At 41.5% G+C, this 23,141-nt stretch overlaps 1 protein-coding gene across 1 annotated transcript; it reads left to right on the forward strand.

Moving 5' to 3' along the window:
• LOC113171510 (WD repeat-containing protein 49) lies at positions 1-20,368 on the forward strand. Its single transcript, XM_026373909.1, has 17 exons — positions 1-81; positions 236-544; positions 2,038-2,211; positions 2,607-2,690; positions 2,790-2,883; positions 2,994-3,140; positions 5,922-6,089; positions 6,402-6,550; positions 7,131-7,364; positions 7,752-7,916; positions 9,242-9,357; positions 10,818-10,948; positions 15,888-15,986; positions 16,118-16,240; positions 17,128-17,318; positions 18,577-18,774; positions 19,616-20,368. The coding sequence occupies exons 1-17, from the start codon at positions 1-3 to the stop codon at positions 19,778-19,780; spliced, it is 2,628 nt and encodes an 875-aa protein (XP_026229694.1). The 3' UTR covers positions 19,781-20,368.
• The last annotated feature ends 2,773 nt before the right edge of the window (positions 20,369-23,141 follow it).

Raw genomic sequence — 23,141 nt, forward strand, 5'->3', positions numbered from 1 at the left:
ATGGGAACAAGGATGGAGGTGGCACAGCTTGAGAGCAGGATGAACACTGCGGACTACAGAAAGCTACAGAGCCTTTTCCTGGTAGGTTGGTCAGTTTATTAGTAGCCTTGTGAAGGAGAAGTGCGTTGGACGTCATTTACCAGTCTGCAGCACGTTGTGTTGAAATGCTAGACACGCTCTCGATCTGTGTGCTGGCATTCTTTAATGTCTCATAATCCTGTTGATCTCGATACAGGACTCCTCAGGTGCACCTCGCTCCTTATCCAGACCTGAATTCGTCGACATGGCCTGGTCAATGGTAGGCCGTGGCTCCAGGGAGGAGTACGGCCTCCTGTTCGACAGCGTGGTCGTCACCCAGGAGCACCACGGCCTCCTCCTGGACAGTGACACGGTGAAGGAAGAAGGACGTGTGGGGTGGGGGGACCTGTGCTCCTTTTTGATGTCGGAGCTTTCTGATAAAGTGAAGAACATCAAAACCAGCAGAGCACCTCACTGGAAACCGCCGCGCACCCTGACCTGTCCACACCGAGACCCAGTTCAAAAGGTAAAAGGTCACTGACCCTCTGGAGGCTCAACAGAAGAAGAGTTTACTATGAGAGTTAAAATGTATTGCCCATTTCACACACACAGTGCAATCCGCGGCTGCGTTTTATCTGGAAAACATTTTCACTTTGGCTGGAGAATCCCAAACTCTGCTGAATTGATGGAATTCCACATTATTAAACATTGTGCGAGGAAACGTTCATAAGTATTAGGGTCTTGCTCATCAAAATGGCACACCTCTTTAGAGATAAATGGCTCCAGACTCCTTTAAGTTTAACATCTATCAATTAATATGTAAATGAAGCGGCCGGTGTAAAGTGCCTACTGCCGTGGATAAAGTGATGACTCAGCACTTTAATCTTTCAATCCTGAGAATGTCAGAATGTCAAAATGTGTCCCACACGGCGGGAAGGTTTTCAGCCCTCTAGTTTAGATCAGACTGAATAATGTTGCCCCAACATATGAGAAACACTTCAGACCGTACTAATCAATATTTCCATGTGTGTGTTGTTGTGAAAAGTGTTGTATGTAGTAACACGTTCAAAGAGAAATATCACACTGTGGCGCTATTTGCCTCACCTCTACTTAACATATTACTGTCTTTCAGCTCATTATTTTGGCTATTTTGAGGTCATGGTAAGCCCTTTATACGCCTTCCCACTAAACAACCAATTTACTATCTACTTTTTGAGGTTCTTTACCACAAAGTCAAACTAAATGGCAAAAGAAATCTGACTTTAAGTTACGGACTGCAAAAAAGATATAATCCCCTTTATGGCACATTGAATTAAAAAAGTAGATAGAAAGATTACATCATTCATCCAGCTGTTGACAAATGTGTAATTAGAGTATTTAGAGAAAAAATGATATGACATGCCAGTCCATAAACCCAGCAGTTGGCTATGGGGAGATGACCCAGGCTGCAGTAATTATGTTGGCAGTACATCTAAGCCGTGACCTTCGTTCTGTTACTATTAATAAACCTTTTCTTTCATTAAAGTTATTTGATGTCTCTTTCTCATCAGATGCAATCAGCCTCAGTATTTCTTTTTTCCCGCAGCCCTTGCTCTTTGTTCTTGTAGTTGAGCCAATAAAATCCCATCATTCATTAATCCTCTTTGTTTTATTGGTTTCAGCACAGAAGAACATTGCCTACTTCAATTCAGTTGAATCTAGTAAGATAAAGATTGAGGCAGGAGCTCATGCTTAATGGAGTTATTTTAGAGATGTTTTATGGATATAGAGTAGCCAGCTAGGAGACAAAAATACAAGATAGCTGAATTTTTAAAGCTGAGGCATTAATTTTACTAATGAACGTCTCATTAAAATGTTACAAACTACATAATAAAGAGCATTAAAACTGTTCTGAAGGTCATTTTTACACCGGTGTGGAGCGAGTAAAGACATTGATCTGTTACAGTACTTTTCTCAGTCCATCTATTTGTCAAGGTTAAAGGGATGCTGTTGTTCTGTAATTCCCTCTGATCTCTCCAGGTGTTGTACCTGCAGAGTTCAGGTCAGTACCTGACTGTGAGTAAAGGAGGAGTGGTGGGGCTGCGGGATGGAAAGGACGTGACCCTTCTCCATGCACATCGACTACAAAACAGCACAGTCAAACCCAAAGACCTGTGGGTCACGGACGTGGTGCTGCTGGACAACATACAAAAGGTTGTCACTTAATACAAAAACTGCACAACTGTAGACTCGGAAGTTAGGTAATGAGTTACTGTTCATGAGGACACACAGTTGAGAAAAAATATTATTCATGGTAATTCATTTCCAATTTAATAATTGATACTCTTACTGGGTAACAGTATAAACAAACATTTCACCCAATTAATGAATTATTGATCTTTAGATCTGGTTAATGACATTGAAGACACGAAGCTGTCGCATTATGCTCCGAAAATAAACAATTCATTTTTTAGTAATGAGACTGCACATAATGTCATTTTTTAATTAACATTTATTAATCTGTTTAATACGTTTTCAATTTTAGTTTTATAACACATGTTGTACTTTCCCAGTTGTATCAGTTCATGATGGATGTTCCGTGTTTTCAGATAGCTGTGTCATTCACAAGCAAGGAGCTGTGTTTCTATGACATAGTATCTCAACAGGACTTCAGCTGCAAATATAAACTCCAGGTAACAGCTATAGCTGAACTCTAATATTAACTAATTAACTGAAAAAACGTAAGAGACATGAAATATAACATCATGCACACCACCTTCTCTGTTCTCAAGGGTCTGAAATTCACTCCCTGGTGTCTCGACTACTGGGCAGATCCTTCTCTCCCAGACCAGGCCTGTCCTCACCATAGGAGACATCGGAGGACAGGTGAAATAAAAAGACAGAGAAAGTGAAAACTAGGCTGAAAGAAGAAGTGGCACCACTGATGATGCTTGTTTGTGTGTTGTCCCAGGTCTGTGCTTTATATTTTAACTCAGCCCAGATCTCTCTTTTTGAGAGGTTCAGTCCTAGGACGGACTCGGATTCAGCAGACATTATCCTGTGGGATGAGCTGGTCAAAGGAAAACATTGCTCTTGTTACACTGTGACACACCAAGCACATGCACCTGCCTGGGTTAGAAAAGGTAAAGGAGACACAAGCATGCACACACACACCGCAGTTTTGTGTTGTCGTGGGACCAAAGCATAGATACAAACCTGTCTTTCGACAGCCCAGTGAACTCGTACAAATGCACTCTTGTCTGTCTTTATTGTAGCTTTATCGTTGTTTCCTTCATTCTTTTATATCTTCTCTCAGATCAAGTGTCTCAGTTCACACGTTTACTATTTTATACCAAATGTAAATGAAAGTGGGGGCAAAAGAAAGATCCTAGAGGTAGAGGTGTGCCAACATACCAACATATCAGAACATTTGCACTTCTAAATCACCCAATTACTCTGATGTTTGAAATTGTCATAGAACCACAGTCCTACTGTTTTTCATTCCTGTGCTGTAGCTGCATTCAGCTGAGGCCAGGTCAGGTCAAAACGTTCAGGAGTTAGTCAGAATAAAAGCAAGCATACAGAATGAGTTGCTCAGATGACAGAGAGAAAACAAAGGAGACACTCTTGGTGTCGGGGAGGCCACACGCCCAGACTCACGTTCACCTTGACACCCGGGATGAGTACTTTGTTAGTATTGCTGCAATAATGGCTTACGCAACACCACGGAAATGCTTGGGTGTTTCTCTGTCACACACACACACACACACATATATATACAGCACCAACATGCATGCTGTGACTCCTGAGTCATCCACTTTATAGTCTTGCAGACCCAGAGACTTTTGACAATTGGCGTAAAGTCACAGGCTTGAGGGCTGGCCTCCTGAGACTCCCCACTTCAGCTCAGTGTGGGTAACAAAGGGACCTTTTTTTTTTTTTTTTTTTAGTTGTGTCTCGATTGCATCACTCTGATAGAGCTCCTCTGAAGAGTCACTGGGCTGTTTGATAATGATTCAGCGGCGGCAGCGCTCTGAGACTAGCTCGGCTAAAAGGGGGGAGATTCTGATAAAAGAAGAATAAAGTACATATAAATAAGCACAACAAATGGGACGACAGAGGGAAAACAAAAACAAAAAAGGGGGGTAAAGAGAGGAGACAATGCCAACACATTCAAAGCACTGGTTAATTGAAATTTCACAGGCTGCGTGTGTGCATGCGTGTGAAACAACAAGAGAGAGTTTCTGTTGAGGCATGCTGTGTGTGTGTGTGTGTGTAGTGTCTGGAGAGTACGAGAAGGGAAAAGGATGGAGCGTGTGTGTGTGTGTGTGTGTGTGTGTGTGTGTGTGTGTTTATATGCATGTGTGTGTTTGCATACCTCCAGGGTGCTGGCGCTCTTCTTTTGAAGTTGCCCAGCCTGCAGTATGAGTGGGATGTGTACCATTAGGCATGGCTGGTTATTCAGACCTCCAAACCTTCAGGCTCATGGGCCACCAGAGAAAGGAGGAAGGAGGGAGGGAGGCAGTGAGGAAGGGAGGGAGGAGGACCGCAGAGGGAAATTGAGAGGAAATTAAGAGGAAATTGGTATGGACATAGACCTGTAAGTACAAAACAGGGGGACCTGTAGCATGTGTGTGTTTGTGAGTAAGAAGTGTATTAGCATATCTACATAGTGTTTATACTAAAGACATTACAAAGGCAATGGATGTTAGAGTGTAAGTAACATACAATCTGCTAAAATGTTACAATTAGTTACAGAATAAAAAAGGCTTGCTTTGATGTAGATGTACGCCGACTCCCCTTGTTCCCCTTTAAAAGCCAAACTCACAGCAACACAAGTGCGAGGTCGGCTGCAGCGGTGGCTGGAGCGGACATTGTGTATCTGGATTTGCATCACAAGCAGTTTGATGTATGGTTTGTGTGTCTGTCATCGAAAGAGAGAAAGCCTCATTAATCAATGATGAGTCATGCAATGCTGTCTGAAAACCCACTGATCCTTTAATTCACAGCACGGAGGGAAGATGCGGTGTATGAAATGTAATCAGACGTAATTATTAGCCCTAGCTCTGTGGCCGATCTTTGACCTACGACTGTCACATGCCATCTCACAACCCACAGTTATTTGCGCGGTATTTGAAAGCTAAGCTGCCTCCTAATGGAGACGTGTGGCATCCAATTTAGCGGTTCTCAATCAAAGTGTTAATTGAGATAGATGGTGATGCAAGATCCATTACATTTTCTGTAATACCAGTGAGCAAATCAAAGTGGCCTAATTCTATGCTGTGTTGAGCTCCTGTGGATCGGTGGCTCTACTATACAGTGCGGCCATGGTCAGTGCGCATTGAGCACAGAGCCGTTTGAGAAAGTGGATGTCCTTCAGATATCTGGCAGTGAAAGCATTTTGACACCAGTGGGAATAAGTATCTCATTTTAAGAAATGAAATAAAGCGAACAGTATGTCATCATGAAGATATGTTGCAATGTGTTTAATGAGTTTACACTCATTTATCCCTTCTGCTACTAAGTTCTGCTGTTACTGCCTCAAACATAGGGACTATTTATGATCATTGATGCTCCCTGATTGTGGGCATCTTTTTCTAAAATTCCCCAGAGTGTCCCATTGCTTCCATTTTATTGTGAAATATAAAGTTTGCATGAAACCAGCTGTCTTGCTGTTGTGGACGTACCTGGTGCAGATGCATTATGAACAACAGATTTCCAATTTGGATGTGCACCACAGTGAACCAACACAAACCAAAGTTAAATTAATATGTGATTATGTTTGTGTGTTTGTATGCAGATCTTCAAACACGCAGCACATTTGTTCTTTCGCTTTGCTACTCAGTCTTTTCTAAATGTACTAAAACCAATGACATTATAAAGCAAATGACTCCCACTGTGTGATTCTTTTCTTTTTCCTGCAGTGCGTTACCTGGGCTCACTGGAGGCCTTTGTGTCATGTAGCACCAGCCCACAGAGCAGCATGGTGATCGGCTGGAGAGAAAAGGACAGCAGGAGGCTGCGACTCACTTCTTTCTTTACAAAGAGCGGAGTGTGGGATATGGATCATCACCATGGACTCAATCTGATAGGTGGGGTGACATTTCTATTGGCAGGCTATAATATATGGACAGTCTGAAGAAGTCTGAAGACCAGTTTAGTGGTTTTAATGTATGTAAGTTACTAAATGTCTTCTGTGAGTACAATAATAATAATAATAATAACACTAATAATGTCATGATGAGAGGAGGAGCCTTGCACATACAGGCTAGAAGTCAAGACTGAGCTCCCCTGTGAGTAAGAATCAACCATAACTAACTTACGGAAAGGTAGGGAACTGAAAGCAGTGTGATTTCGCGTTAATCATTTATTGATGTCAGCGCCTCTTCTGATTTGGCTTTTAGCCACAGCAGGTGTGGATCATCAGGTCTTGCTGTGGAACCCCTTTGTGAGTTCACAGCCAGTGTGTTCCCTCAGTGGCCACACGGGCCCTGTCATCGCAGTCCGCTTCATGCAGGCCAGGCAACAACTGCTCAGCTACTCCAAAGATAAGGTAGGAGCGAGTGTGTGTCGATAATGTGAGGATATAGAGCCCCATTATTGCAATATTAGTTGTAATAATTACTGCAGGGGAAGGCGGCTGTGGTGCAGATTGTAAGAGTTGTTGTTTCTCTCCATTAGACAACATTTTCTTTAAACCCCTCTCCTTCTTTTTCTCTTTTTTTAAGCACAGAGGATGTGCTCGTGCTTCTTTTCTTCTTCCCGTTGTAGCAATGTGCATGTTTTCCTTCTCTTTAGCTTTTCTGAGGAGAATGAATATTTTAGAAGTGATTTATGTTCCATCTGCCTTCTGCTCAAACACCATCTGCCATTGCAAGGAGCTCTGAAAGCTTTACCTCAGTTTCCTCTGGGAGAGTTCATGGAACAGCAACAGTCATCGTGTCTCATGCTGTAAAGTTTTTTTTTGTGAGTTCTGACAAAGCGGATCTAACATGAGAGGAACAATTGTTTTTTTAACAATGATCACATTTGATTGGTAATTAGAATAATGTTGATTTGGTTCCTCGTATAGCCTCTACCTTACAAACGTTTCCTTGTGCTTTTAAAATCCATTTGCTTTATTGTGTTTCCAGGTGCTGTGTCTGTGGGATGTATCCAATCAGCAGTGCGATTATCGCCTGACCGGTGTCTTTCCAAAGACGCAGGAGGACACCCGCACCGTCATGTTCCTCCACGAGGAGCATCAGCTCTTGTTGCTCTCCTTCAACAGCCAGCTTCTCCTGCTGGAGACCACGAAGGAGGAGAAGAGAGTCAGCAGCCACGAGCATCCTGTTACCTGTGTGCTCTATAATAGTTTGTTTAGACAGGTATGCAGCTGACATGAAAAGAGTTTCCAAAGAGAAATAATGTTTTATATGTTGCATGTTTTGTTTCTTTTGCTGCAGTCCGGTTCCTTCCCAAACAGCAGAGAAGCTCTGCACAAACTTAAAGAAGAACTGATAAATTAATCGTGAACATCATCTCTTGGATTTTTTTTTTTCTCACGCACGGCACTTGACAGCAGCATGGGTAGCATATATTTGCCCGTGTTGTTTTGCATTGAAATGAGGTGAAACAAAGCTTGGAGAATGGTTTGGCTGTGCGAGCGTCATTAACAGACACATCAGTGGAACCTGCATTTCTCGCAGCATAAAATAGATCAAACTCTTTTTTGATGACTGATATCCTCTCTGCCTCTCTCTCCTTCTCTGCAGGTAGTCAGCAGCGACTCTGCCTCCTCTGTGATCTGCTGGCTGGCCGACACGGGCCAGAAGGTCAAGCAGTTCCACCGTTGCCATGACAACGCCGAGATCTCCACAATGGCCCTGGACGGTACACAGACGCGGCTGTTTACTGCGGGCGCTGATGGAAAGGTTAAAGTACGTGGACAGACACACACACACAAACACTCAGTCAGACCTCATAGTGATGCAAACTTTGAAATACACTGACTGAAATGCTAAAAAGGCAAGAATAAGATGAAGTGGGAGACTTTTAGAAAATACGCCTAAGAATTAAATGAACACTTAAATATGTTGCTCATAGCTTTAATACATCCCCTTAGCACAGAACTGTAAATCCACCTTAAAACTTTACAGTGGCTAAAAGAAGCAGAGGATGTGAAGTAGTTGATGCAAGAAACTTGTTTATTTCACTTTCATTGGTGGATTTATTTAAGTGTGAGGACCAGGCTGTCCTCAATTGTCCCACTGTCACTATACATTTCAAAGAGAGCCTTTCTTTTGCTTTATGTTTTTAGCTCTATGCCTCTTTGAGTTCGGTGTATCTGGTTATGTGTGTGGACACTATGCATAATGAGGGTTTGTTCACATTTTGTGTATTAGAAGAAAAAAAAAACCTATAGCTGCATCCTCCCTAATTATATGTGTGGACATGCACGAACGTTTGCGGTCTTTGGGCAGAATCGTTGTCAGCTTTTTTTTATTTTTCTTTGAGTTTCCCATTTAGTCGGTACAGTATTTTTCAATCTGTGGCGCTCTGTGACTGTAATCTTCACTCCACATTCAAGTGCTGCATAATATCTCCAAGCATAATGCAATTGTTCTCAACAGATAAATAAAATAATTATGCGTATTATAATCAATATAATCAAGCACATTAGCTCTCTGACTCCATGAGGCCCTGAGAATGCAGCTATGTGCGTCCTGTGCGCGTGCGAGCAGTGTCAGGTTACTGCTTAAGTCATCCTCAGCCGAATGTGGAGGCACCCCTTGGGTCAATTAATAACAGGATGTGTCATCTCTCCAATTTTCATCAACACTGACCCCATGGTGTAGCAGTTAAGGCCATTGAGAATGTGAAATTTTGACCTTTTAATTACAGCAGTCCCATTGCGCCAATCAGTGTTTTTGTTCAAAACAAACAGAGAACACGGATCCAAACTGCACCATCACGCACAATTGGACAGTGTGAGATGTTACCTGAGCTGTCGTGACTGACAGACGCATAGTGAGGATAGCAGCTCAAGTGCTTTCCCTTTTCAGCAGTGAATGAAAACAATAAGTCACACTGCTTTAAAGGCAGTAAGATGCTTTCTCCATCTTTTCCCTACGACAGTATTATAAGATATGGCTACAACTTGCTGAATTTCCCAGGAATCATGTTTGCAATTGGGCATGCTCTGAAAGTGAGCACCATCAGTGTTATCACAGCATGATGGGCCATTTGTGTTGCCTTTTTGCAGGTGTGGGACTTTAATGGTCGCTGCCTCCACAGAATGAACGTAGGCCTGGGTCGAGCTGTGGAGATCTCACAGGTCCTGCTTCTGAAGAGGAGCATACTGGTCATGGGCTGGGAAAGGTACTGTAATTGTGTAATTGTGCGCAATTAAGCGTAATTATTGTTTGCTTAGTCATTTCTGCTATTTCATACAACACCAAATATGAAATACTGGAAAAGAATTGTGTGTGAATTCAAGTTTGAGACACAGGTGAGGCAGTATATTTGCACACTGGCTACGAAAGAGACTGCACCTGAGCGTAATGAGTATCTGTGTGTGTGTGTGTGTGTTTGTGTGTGTGTGTGTGTGTGCTTTTATCTGTCCTCTCCTGTTCCATCTGCCTGCCAACCACTCAGAACCAACCAGCAACTGGACTCTAACGAGTCAGAACGCTCCAGGGCGCTCCCATTCACTTTAATGGTACTACCTTGTGTGTGTTGTGCGTGCGTGTTTCTTTGTATACCCACATCACATCTGCTCTTCATCATCATCATCATTTCACACCCAATGAGCTGAACTCAGCAGTGTGCTATCGTCAAGTTATACGACTCCCCCCTCTCTCAATCTTGCTCTCTCTTCTCTGCACACATACACACACACACACACACACACACACACACACACACACACACACACACTTTCAAGCTCTCCAGGGTGCCACAGTGGTAAGGAGAACATAGTCGACAGATCAGCAGCACTAAAAGAAAATACTGCCATTATGACTTTCGTCACTCATATAATTTTCTGCTTCTTCACACCCACCTAGACCACAGTTTCATTCAGACAGCGCGGTGTTGTGAGGCATCTTATTCAAAGTCCTATCACCTTCTGCTGCTAATAAACTTATTCCTCAATTTGAAATCGTTGTGTGTGGATTTTTTTGTTTCATGTACACTTTCAGCACAACAATAAAAAGCAACAGAAGTGCTGTGATGACAGAACAAAAGATTAAGAAAGGAAGACAAACTCGTTGCAGGTGTGCTAAAAACCCTGCGGATGTGATGAATATTAAAGCGTTTCACATGCATGACGTTTGTGGAAGCGCTGTAGAGTAATGGAACAGCTTCCATGTTCATTACAAACACTGTTTTGATTCATAGCGGGTGTAAAACAAGGTCTGAATCTGTTGCTGGGGAAATTTGGGGTAGTCGCTGGTAAACAGTCTTTCCCTTTTAGAATTTGTACAAATATGATCAAATGTATTTTTGTCTCCTTCATCTTCATCATTATTTTTAATCTTGCTGTACAGTGAACACAGTGAATAATAATACTACTGCTATTAGTGATGCTGCTACGTCTGGTGTTACTATACCAGAGATGATGATGATGATAATGATTTTAGCATTAGCATTATACTGTAGTTAATAACAGGGATATTCAATGCACTTAGATCAGTAAGTGTGTGTCAACAAACCAATCTGCATTTAAACACCTAACAAAGTTTTATATTTATATTTGTATGTGTGATACACTAACACACACCTGATACACTACTACACACCTGACACCTCCCCGTCTCTGTGTGTTTCTCTCTCTGTAGGATGTTAACCGTTTTCCGTCTGCATTCCTTCTCCCAGTCGTCCGTTGAGCCCTCGGAGTGGAAGGGAGGTGCTCAACATCGCAGTGATGTGCTCTGTGCTGCTTTCCAGCCTCCACAGACTTTGGTCACAGGTGGGTGTGTGTTTGGGGGAGCTGCTCTTCAAATGTGGCTGACATGTTGATGTAAGACTAAATCAATGGTTAGTGGATATGCTTTGAACACAAGTAACATTAGTGCAGGGTTGGTAGACTGTGCTGCTTGTGAGTGATAATCATAAATCTGCTAAATTATCAACAACAACAACTTTTCTTTTTAAAAATAAGCCTAGTAAAAGATTCTAATGAAATTTTTGCAAACTTCTTGAATATCAACTCTGGACTCTGTTTTACAAAAGTATCAAAAACTCAAATGTGTGGAACTTGACTGGAGTCCACCTGTGGCTAAATAAGCTGATTAGACATAGTTAGGAAAAACACACACCTTATTCGACAGTTTACATTGGATCAGGACAAAGGCCAATAATAAGACACTGTGGGAAGGAATAGATCAGCGCAATTGCATGAAATCATCTGTAAAGCTCCACAATGCTGCACAATGGCCTCAAGAAATGTGAAGAGAAAGAATTTTGCATCCATCAGGACTCTTCCTGGAATTGACCATCTGGCCAAACTGAGCAACTGGCAAGAAGGGTCTTTGTCAGGGAAGTAACCAAGACTAATGATCACTCTAATGAAGCATCAGATGTCCACTTCAGACAGACATCAACCAGGCTGCAGAGGCCTATTTACGGTAGAGTGGACAGACAGAAAGCACTCTGAGTGAACGTGGCTTATAACAAAGTTGTTCACTAATCTGTATGTGTTGCTGGAGCTGGTGATACAAAATGACACTGTTTGGTCTAATGGTCTGAATACTTATGTAGATCAGAGGTTTCTTTTCTGTTTCTACTTTGATACATTAGCAAAAACTTCTAACATAATTTTATTGTGGCTACATTGCATGGAAGTCACATGGAAAAAACACAAGACTATCAAATTATATTTCTAATAAGTTACAAACCCTCTTATTCCTGTAATTTCCTATTTTAATTTCTCTCATTGTGTGTGCAATTTAATGTAACTAGAGTTGCCCACAGAGAGCTCAGAGGGACAATGACTCAGACCAACAAACTTCTTCCTCTGCTACTATTATTTATTTATTTGCTTACACAAGTAAAGTGGTAGATTAGACCAGCAGGAGTGGGGTTTTTTGTGTTTGCCTTTATAGCCTTACCGACAGCCGTTATTGCACTGCTTTTACACTGGCATTGTTGTGCAAAACATTAGAATAAAGCAAATCAAATTATACGTTGCAGAAAATAATCTACAGTTACCATCGTATTGATGGGATGGTTGATCAGCACATGGATTCAGGGGTGTGAAGTGGAAATGACTCTAACATCACTCAGAGCTCATTAAAATGCAGAAACACTAGGTGCCTCTGGCTAATGGAAGAGCAGATATGGAGTTTCTTTCTTTCAGTCGCTATTTTTATTCCACTTCTGTGAGTTCGTACAAACTTTGGAACTTGAATCTTTTTTCTTTTCTTTTTTTTTTTTTTGTTTTCATGACTTTATGGACCCTGGTATTCAACCCTATGACGCTTTTGATCCCATTGGTGAAGCTTTCACATCGACCAACTCGAAACTGACAAGCGTCATTACACAAGAAACACAACTTGCCTATGTCATGAAAAAAATCGACATTGTAATAAAAAATAATCATAAGTACCCAACCTGTTAAGGTTTTAAACATGTGAACAGAGCATCCTTTGAAATACCAGCAGTTCCCCTGAGCACTCATCACTTTTCTCCGATTTTTCTGCCGGGGGGATTAAACTGGCAATCCTCCAGTGACTGGTCCACTTCTATAACCATCAAACTACAAACACTCTGCACCCAATTTGCCCCAGTATGCTCTTCAGTTTGTAAAGTTGGATCACTTTTGCTCACGTATCGAAAGTTCAGTTTCAGTTTACCAGTGTGTGCGAGCGGACCTTCTCTGGCCTTCTGAGATGCATCAACTCCAGAGATAAGTATAGAGAGAGATAAAGTGAGGAATAGAGGTGGAAAGGTAGATAAGAGTGGGTGTTCTCGAAGCTGGAGGGAGAAATGGTTTGGAAGGAAATGAATAGTTGGAGCTGGAACAAAAGCACAATTCAGGAACTACTTTGTGAACTTGGAAACTTCTTCAAAGTTTGCTCCCCAATTTCTTTGTCGGCGTGTTTGCCTCCTCTCTGCCTGCTTCCTGTCTTTGTCCCAGTCTTCCACAGACACTCTCCATTCACGTCTGTTTTATTTTTTTATTTATTTATTTTTACCTCATCTCCCTATTTAGCATGCTGCATTTCTTTGCCCACCCACACCCCTCCACCTCCAATTTAATCCAAATGCCCAATTTAAATTATGTTTATTAGAGTTCTCTCAGTGGGAGTGAGGGGAAATGAGATGAACTGCAAAAAAGAGCGAATAACATTATGGAGGTTTGTGTGTTTGCAAGTGTGTTTAATTCTATAGGTCTGTGAAATGTTGCAGAGTTGCTGCATTTTCTTTTTAAAATCAAATTGCTGTATCCTTTCAATCGATGCCGGGTGCAAGAAATCATTAAAACCAAAAGCAATGATTAAATATTTTTGTAGTTTACCTGCAGAGTGAAGAAATTCCCCTTTCACTTAGTAGTTTCTTTTAGTTTTGATGAATGCCAGTGATTCACCTCACAAATTTAGAGTTATTAAAGATAAAATAAAGCACTCCACCTGTTTTTATAGTTGGTGCTAAGTTATTGGTGCCTTTAGAAAGACAATGCAGTTTGTCTGGATCAAACCTGTGAGTGTCCAACCAGCATCCCAAAGAAAAGTTCACTATATGATGTAATTCATTCATAAATTCCTCCTACGCCTTAATATCTTATTCTTTTGCAAATGTGGGAAAAAAAACCAAAGACGATTCACATCCTAATTTCCTATGTTTCCTCACTTATCTACTCACACACTAAAGCAAAAGGTGGATGTGAATTATCTATTGGGTTATTTTATACTTTAACTATTTTTGTAAGTTCTTTCTTCTACAAATCTGCCAGGCACAAAGGTGGTATCCAGAAGCAATGACGCATTCGTTTTAGTTGGCAGCACATTACTTCGGGGTTGCAGTGAGTAATGCTGTTTTCACATCAAAGAATATGTGCTGCCAAGTTATGTGTTAGTGCCGCCAAGTGAAAGCAGCGGTGGCGTTGTGGCCACCAGTGACAAAAGTCAATTTAAAGTTCTGTTGGACACACGCACACAGACACACGCACACACACACACACACACAGACACATGCTCAGGACTGTGTGTGTGTGTGTATCTTCTTGTGCGTGTACACTCGACTGTTTGTTTGTGTCTCAAGTTGAATCGAGTTGCAGCAGGAACATTTGGCTGACGTGGGACCGAAGCCTCCTCATCCATATTCAGAGTCTTCACTTGGTTCCGCTTGGATTCTCACACACAGACACCGGCAAACACACAAGCACAGAAGTATACACTGCGGAGCCCATGTACACAGGGGTCCTGTGTACCTCCTTCACTCACAGCTTCTACCTTCCCTCTTCCTTCTTTTCTTACATCCCTTGATCCTCCATGGCTGAGGATCTTCCAAGCAACCAGGGACCAAATCACCTAAACTATGATGGATGGTTATAATTTGCATTTACATTAAGTTTTTGGCAACGTAAATAAAAGTTGATTGGCAAATTAACATACAGTGTGTTGCCCATGGACACTACAACATATAGACCAGAAGAGCTGAGGATTGAACCAACAAGATGCACCACCTCCACCCTTTTATTTTGGATGTTGTAGAATTGGAAAATAATTTTCCTGTATATTTCGGTGAGGTACCCAAAAGTTTTATAAAGCCTTTTGAGAAGATGTGCAAATCTGAATTGCAAATGAAATGACCTGAGGCGACGTCACTTGAGTCAGTGTTGGTCAGTGGAAGCAGTCAGTCTTCTTGTCATCTCTAATTGAGGCTACATTAGCACAACACATTCAATTCTCAAACTGAACTGTTGGCAGCTGAGTTGCATTAATGCAGGAGCCTTGTGTGGTAGAAAGCAATGGAACCAAAATCACAACATCTCTTTAGTGCAACACGTCCCTTTTCATAAAAACAAAGCATGAGAGTAGTAGCTTCTTGTTGTCGTGCTCTTGTGCTTTCGTATTTATTCTTCCATTACTGTGCTTATATGCCTTTGTGCCGCGGTTGTGACAAATGGACAGGGAATAGAGCGTCAGAGCACTCTTGAAAGTTAATGAAGGCAATGTTAATTCATCTACATCCCACATCTTAAAGCTCGGCACTGTATAGATGATGCAGATATTCACGCTCACCCCTCTTCTGTATCTTTCTCTGTCAGTGTTGCGCGCGCACACGCACGCGCACATGCACACGGGGCATTGTAAAAGTCACTTGAAATATAGACGCTGGCCCTGGGCTGCATGAATAATGCAGCCGACTCACACTCTCATAAACTTTATACCTTCCACTGTTCACACACACACACACACACACACACACCTCTCACAGCTAACACACTTCTCACACATCTCATTAACTCCTGCTGTTCAGTTGTCGAACCTCTTGATGCACCACCTTATGTAATCCACAATACGATATACTCACTCACTTTCTTATATATAATGTAGATTATTCGAAAATCTCTTTCTTTTGAGGTGAAAGCAAACGGTTGAGTGGTGGAACAGATGGCAGCTGGGGACAGATGTTGTGTTTTATCATCTTTAAAGTGGTTTTTGTAGCTTGCTTGCATGATTCAGCAGTACAAAGATAGTAAAAGTGGGTTTGTTGACAAAAAGTGTTTGAGTAGATTGTTTGTATTTCATCTGAAAATATGTTTTTGTCTGCATAGAGGGACTCAGTAAATATGAAAGCTTGTACAGCTTTGGGAACTGCAAACACAAAGTTCAATTTTAAAAAAAAAAGTTTCTCTGATAACTTCTTGCTTTTTTGTTTTGTCTTACTTGTAATGCGTGCAGGAAGCTATGATGGAGAGATTATAGTGTGGAACAACAGCACGGAAAAAGCTTTGAGGAAACTGCGACCACATGCTGAACACGACTGCAAGAAGCAACAAGGTTCCACATTCACAAATAAATTCCAACTCAGTATTTCATTCTGCAATCTGTCCTACATTCACAAACAAAACGAAGAGTGTAACGGCTAAATTGCATTTGAACTCCATCACCCTTCCCTTCATTTGTTCTAGTGTTTTTCGGCAACTTCCTTGATTCTCATAGTAGCTTGAATGGCAAAGAGGACTCCGAGAACTGCCTTGCCATCACCAGACTGTTCTTCATACCAGGACGCAAATCTGTGGCCGCAGCTGCAGGTGAGATCATAAATGATGTAATGCTTATCAAACTTTCATACTGTGTGTTGTTTGTTAACGTTTGTTCAGACCGGGTGACGTGATGAGTAATAAATCCAGGCAAGGTTGTTAATTCACGAAACCAAGTGATGATGTTGCCTTTTTATTTTGAGAATCCACACAAACATGCATCTCCTTCTGCCTGTGAATATACAGCAACAGTCTGAGCTGTTATGTGAAAACCTGTAGCTGATGCAAACACAGTGAAGTTATTTAGGAGAATTGAAGTGTTCTGCAGTCAAAAGCCTTTTAGTACAGAATGTACTGACTATACAGCCTTGTTGTGTTTGTTGCTGCCCATTTAACTGTATGTTGTGTTGACACAAAGACACCAAGACTATGGGTATCTTCTGCTTAGAAACTGTGTACTTTATACTCATCAATAACAGTTTGATGCGATTTTGCTTTTTCAAAGTTTTCCAAGTACGTTTCATATGAAGCTAGTCGAGCTCTGAAGTTGACCTTTTTTATTTATTTAAACAGTTCCCATGGTTGCTTGGGTTTGATGATTATTACCAGTGTTGTTCCTAGATGGTGCTTTTGCTGCATTTAGCAGTTTGGCCTCTTTCCCTGCAGCTCAGACTGACTCTGGCAGTGCTGTGTGTTTGTCTGTTGTTGAGACCGAGCCCTTGTCTAATAGCACAGACTTGAGCTTTTCCTCCACATGTCAGTACAGCAGGGTGTCTGTGAACTAGCTCAATTTGAGTTTCCTAACTTTCCTGAGCACCTGGTGAACTGTGATCGAATGGAAACCAAAGCAACTGTGATGATTTTCTGTCACACACACACACACACACAAGTGAAATATAATGAAATTGAATTCATATGTAATTGTTCATTTGCATCAGGTGGTGCTGACTTGGTGTCCTGTGGAGATTCAGGTATGGTCCGACTCTGGAACACCGTCCACAGTCGTCTTGTGGGACTGTTCACAGCTCACGACAGAGACCTTGGCTCTATTGTCATGACTGTCAGCCCCTGTGGAAAATATTTAGTCACCGCTGATAGAGAGGGGACAATCAAGACTTGGGACATAGAGGTAAGTGTCTGTCACACACATACTGTACTGTATTTACCAGCTACAGGTGATACACTCACTTGCCAAAAAAACCCAACCTTCATGTCACCACAATGTGTGTGTGTGTGTATACGGTAAGAAGAACTAGAGGCTGTGACAGAGACAGGAACAAGGAGTGATGGAGCTTGGTGAACAGAAAGCCAGAGGGAAAGACAGAGATCAAGAGATAGACTGTAAAAGACAGCGCAGAAAGAGCGAACCTCGATATTTCCATTAGATCTGGTGTGTTGTTCCCTCTGAAAATGACAGCGCTGTCTGTCATTTTGAAGCCTCTGCATCATGCTAGAGTGCAATCAGGCCAGTCAATCACTTGTGAAATCTCTGCAGATATACAGTAACAGCAGAAGGAGGAAGAGGCCCTCCTCAGCATCTTATGTTATATTTTAGAGGCAGTTTGAATGACTTGGTTGCTTATTGTGTCCCCTTTGTAACAGAAATACACTAAAAGGTGTGGAAAACATCATTTACTGTGTCATTTCTATGCAAATCAACTCGGCACTAAGAGGATAACATCACCACAGCCAAATTCACTGATCAAACATTCATTACAGAACACTAACACTTCACATACATCATGTGTTCATTCACTGAAGAGTTGCCGACACCTCAGAGAAGCCTTTTGACTTTTTGACTCTGATTATGGAGACTTGGATCTCGCCATCGGTATGAGGCACAGCCACATCACTGTCATGCTCATAATTGCAGTAAAAGAACACCCTCTCGGGTATTATTGCCACAATATTCAGAGCTCAACTCTCTGTCACAGTTTATAAGTGGGGATGAATTCAGATGGCTGCGTCTCATTTGGCTTCCAGTTTAATTTATGGAAATGCATGTATATATGTAGCAGAGTTGAAGAAGTTGGGCAAGCTCAGTGCTCTGGTAGAAATCCTGTCCTTCGGCAAGCTTGGAGCCCACTTTGCAATCAGCTGGATGCCTAACATGATTGCACGGTGCGATATAGTGTTGTGCTCTCAGACACAAGAAATCACAGTTCAGATCTAGGTCTTACCCCTGATCTGTGTTATTTATTATTTATTTATATTACTTTTTTTTTTTTTTTTTGCAACAAAACACTGTCGAGTTTCTCATTTCTTTTTCTTTTCATTTCAAAACAGATTCAGTTATGGAAAGAAAGACTTCATAAATCAAATTTTGTTCTGGTTTAGTATTAATGCCATTAATTATTAATGCCTTGCCTTGCTCCTCTGTCCCTCAGCATTATTGTCTCGAGCCTGAGGACACAATAGTCAAAGAACCTCCACAACTACTGCATCATTGCCGCCCACACCTTGACCGAGTGACTCACCTGGAGACATGCACCCATGGCGAGAAACTCCTCCTCCTCTCGGCTTCGTCGGACTGCACTGTGGCCCTTAGCTACCTGCCTGGAGACAGCATTGGTTTGTTTGGACAGGTACACAAAGGCACGGCCCCAGACACAGATCATTTAAGTGCACTGCAGCGACTTGACTTACATAACATAACCTGGATGTCTGAAAAAAATCGTTTTTGAATTCTGAGATATTGTTCACCGCCTCGCTGTCAAGATAGCGGCCTTAGATCCTCGCGGTGGAAACATACAGCAATGTAGTCTGGCTCTGATAAAGCCTAACCTCCCACTCTAGTGCATGCTGGTGGGTGGTAGGATCCAGTTGATGAAATGGATGTGAAACCCAGCATCAAGCCATGGTTAGGCGTGTGTGCATGTTTGTGTCAAAGGAGGGCTATGTTAAGTTCGCCTACGGCGGTGTCTGCTGACTGTTGCCTCATTTCATTTTGCCTCGGGCCCACACACACACACTCGTGCATTTACTGACACACAAATACCGCCGCAACCCGAGAAGAACATGCATGAATGAAACAGCGTTAGATGCCTGAGCACACATGTGGCAGCACATACACACAATTGAGCTGGCACACGAAAAATGTGTCCGCTTTAATGTAGTTTGTGTTGCTTTTAATGTTACAGGAGATATTATGTCACATTTCTATTTCATTAGAGACTTGGGGATTTATCTAGGTGCTCTTTCAGATTAAATAATAATCCGTGCAGTGTTTTGCATGTCAGAATGTAAAAGTAATACACTGTTAATTATGTGTTAGAACAAGGTGAAAGTACAATAATTTACAGTATGATGAATGTTCCGGTATGTCCCCAAATGAGATATAAAGCTGACAAGATGTGTTCACAAGTATTCTCACAAACGTTCAGCTACTCTTGCTGTTTTGTTTTCACCACTGTTAATCACCTGTAGGAGGCAGAGTGGAGCCTCGAGAGACCTGGACCTCTGCACTCACAGCAAGAACCTGCACTGGACCAGGCAGACCACAGAGGGCTAGAGAACACCAGAGAGGGAGGGGAGAAGTCACCTTTAGCACCTAGCGGGACACTAAAAGACGAGGACAGTCCCCCACACTGATAGCTGAGGGATTGTTAGCATTCATTGTTGGAGCCGGATTTCAACGGAAGCATAGTTCACATGTTATCATTTACTCAAACTTACAGAGTCACAAAAGTTTCACTGGGGGAACAGGGGGATACTTAACATTATTTTGGGTAAAAGTGTTTTACCTTATGGTTTTAAATGATTTGTACCGTTTCAGTACAAAAATCTGTAGAAGTTGAAGCCTTAACTTTACTTTTCAAAGTCAGTCTCCCAATCATTGTCAGTTAGTGTAGTAGCTTCAGGTCTTTCAGTGATTTGACATTTGAGGATACGAGTCTCTGGTTTTCTACATATGAGGAACAGACGTCACAAATACTAATAGTGATGAATCCAGAGGGCCTGGGGTGTGTGCATAAGTGAACTCAGAAACTATAAGGAAAATCTCCCTTTTTGATATTATAACAGTAACTAAGTAATTAATTAATCTGACAGTTTATGGTTAATTTCAGTTTTTATAGATCTTGTGGTTGTGTTTACAGTCAGTGACCTAAAGGGTCCAAAGGTGGATACAACAAGTACATTGATAAGAAATAAGGATACAAAGTAGTACCTAGGTTCAACATGGCAGACAGCTTTATGTGTCGGTTCCTAGTAATCATAGTGTCCTAGTGTCATTTGTGTCGCCAGGACGTTGCAGTCACTATCATAAGACATATATATGTGGGAAATCATCAAGAATTAAAGGTTTATATATATAACTCTGATGAAAACTTAGTTGAAATCTGCACTTTTTTTTGTTTGTTTGTTTATTTGTTTGGGACTTTGCTCAAATGTAGGTGGCCAGAAAAATGATGGCTGCTCTCTCTGAGTTTGGGACAAACATGCACATACCCACGCACACAAGACATGACAAGAATTAAGTGGAACAAATGACATCAGTAGCTGTTATAGGCCATGCCCTATGAAACCTATTTCAGCATAAATGTTCAGTCTTGACCTTTGGGAACAGAAGATGATAAAGAGAGTCTAACCTTTAAGCTTAGATCGTCTTTACCACCTGCCCACGATTACCGTCAAAATGACATTTACTGCTGGAATGAACACCATTCTCCTTTCCTGTACCGTAATGAAAAGGCATTAATGACAATAATAAAAAAAAAGATGTCAATAAGACATTATTGACAGTATTATTGCAGCCTGGTCGTCTTAGGACACATTGCTAGATTCTCCGAATCAGAACTGAAGTCTAGAAAATGTCAAAATAAAACATTATATTATGATTTTCTCTTTATGTCAGGAGGATTCAGCACTAATTATACAACCTGCCGAGCAGTATAACAGTGTGTGGGTCATGGTTACAGTTAGTACATTTGTTAGCACCTAACAATGCTGTGATGTGAGAGACGGTGACAATGAATTAAGCATTTAATAAAGGCTGATCCAACATGTTCTCCCTCAATGCTGTTTCTCTTTTCACAGGCTGAGCCAGGTCTAATATTTAGCTCTAATTAGATGTAAAATAAAGCTATGTTAGGCTGTAGGGAATGAGAAAACCCCTTTTATTTAATCAGCATAACCTGAGTCCACAAATTATCATTACATGACCATAAAAATGTAAGCAATCAGAGGAGTAATGTAATATTAATCTAGAGTGTAACCGTTTTAGAAGGATAATGAAAATGGTAGGTGCAGGGAAGAGAGAGAGTTTAAGTGTCTTTGTAAGCCCAAGGGCAAGTCAAATGACAAAGGACTCTGCATTTTAAAAGAATAACTAACTTTTGAAACACCTGAAAAGTGTGAACTGGAGGGAAAGTGCCCTCCTGGACTGAACGGGGGAAATCAATACCAACTGTGTGTACGTGTGTGCACTGCACTGAGCTCATCAGAAAAGTTTGTGTGGTTGATTTGGTGGAAGGGCCAGTTGGCAAGTCCACACTTGGGCTGCCAGCCAGCTACTGGGCATGAGGTGAGGAGAGGGAATAGCCTCACTCCATCACCAGCTGAGTGTGTGTATGTCTAAATAGCCTCAGTCCATCACAGCAGCTATTCACCGGTGAATAAGAGCATCAGGTCTGTTCCGCTCAGTCATCACTGTGTGTGTATGTGTTTGTGAGCAATACAAGAGTCATGGATATTGATGGGTCTGGCTGCTCAGTCTAATCTCTGCTGCAACACAAAGTACTCTGGTATCCACTGGAGAAATGAGACGCTGCCCTGTAATACACACACACACACACACACACACACACTTAGAGGAAAGCGCAGGATTTAATTGTTGTGTTTTTACACAGCCATAAAGATCATGTGAAATGATAACAAAGTAGAATAAAAGAGGGAATATCGGGAACACGTCTAATAACCAAATGAGCCTGTGAAATGTAGATGCCGTTAAATTTAGCACTTACTTCACACACATGCACACAATGTGGAGGTGGAAAAGCAATTACAAGCAGGCAGGTTGATTTTGATTTTAATTAGAGCCCTCGCTGTGAGCTCCACCTGTTATCATCGAGAGCCAACAAACATAAAAGTGAAGCTGTCAGTCCTGCAAAACTTCACTCTGTGTAATCGAAATTCCTACGACCCAGGCACCAGTTCCCCCAGGTTCCTCAAATAAATTGGTTAAACAGCGCAAGATAGTGATTGGCAGTAATTAGTAAAATACTTTCTGATGAATATGATTTCTGTCGAAGTAATGCAGTACCGACTCTTTGAAGAACCTTGTACTTTTTCTCAGCACCGGATCATGGAGTCAGATTTCCACTTAGATCCAACCTCGGTGTTTTGATTTGTGTCAGTACCTCATATAGTGCCTTACAGTATCTGTCTCTCCCCTTCTTTTCATAGTTTCTGTGCCAGCATCCGGGATTATCATATCCTTATTTTCATATAAAGGGTCTTTCTTGCTCGGCGTGCTTTCCATACACACTTTTAAAGCATTTGTCAGGATCCTAACAGCTTCAAATTCCCACGGTGATGAGCTTTTTTGTGTTTCTATTATTTTTAACTTGAAACTCTGGTTTCGGGGATGCTGAAGAGGTTTTTGGCTGTGAGTACTCATTCTGAAAATCATCGCACTTTTCTAGTAATAAATCATTAATGGTTCCTACTGTAGTGTTTCTCAGTGCTTTACACTTTTGTTATCATGCAAAATGAATATATAATCACTTTAGTAATGTGTTTTCACCATGGAACTGTACAAAAATGAAGGAACTCTCCTTTATGTAACCAGATGTATGTGTTAAACAGTAGTTCAACATTTTGGCAAATACACTTATTCACTTTTTGGCGACAATAAGAACATAACACTCACATTTGTAAATGAAATACATATCGATAAGCTGTGAACAGGGGTCAGCATGGGCTATGCTACGAGCCCCGCTTGCAGCAAACT

The sequence above is a fragment of the Anabas testudineus genome, chromosome 13 (assembly GCF_900324465.2).
Source record: "Anabas testudineus chromosome 13, fAnaTes1.2, whole genome shotgun sequence".
NCBI lineage: Eukaryota > Metazoa > Chordata > Actinopteri > Anabantiformes > Anabantidae > Anabas > Anabas testudineus.

Bases quoted from the DNA above. Each gene is read 5' to 3' on its own strand.
- LOC113171510 (XM_026373909.1), top strand. From the start codon at position 1: ATGGGAACAAGGATGGAGGTGGCACAGCTTGAGAGCAGGATGAACACT. The intron at 3,141-5,921 runs GTAAAGGAGACA...TTTTTCCTGCAG, and splicing joins ACCTGCCTGGGTTAGAAAAG to TGCGTTACCTGGGCTCACTG. The intron at 6,551-7,130 runs GTAGGAGCGAGT...TTGTGTTTCCAG, and splicing joins TCAGCTACTCCAAAGATAAG to GTGCTGTGTCTGTGGGATGT.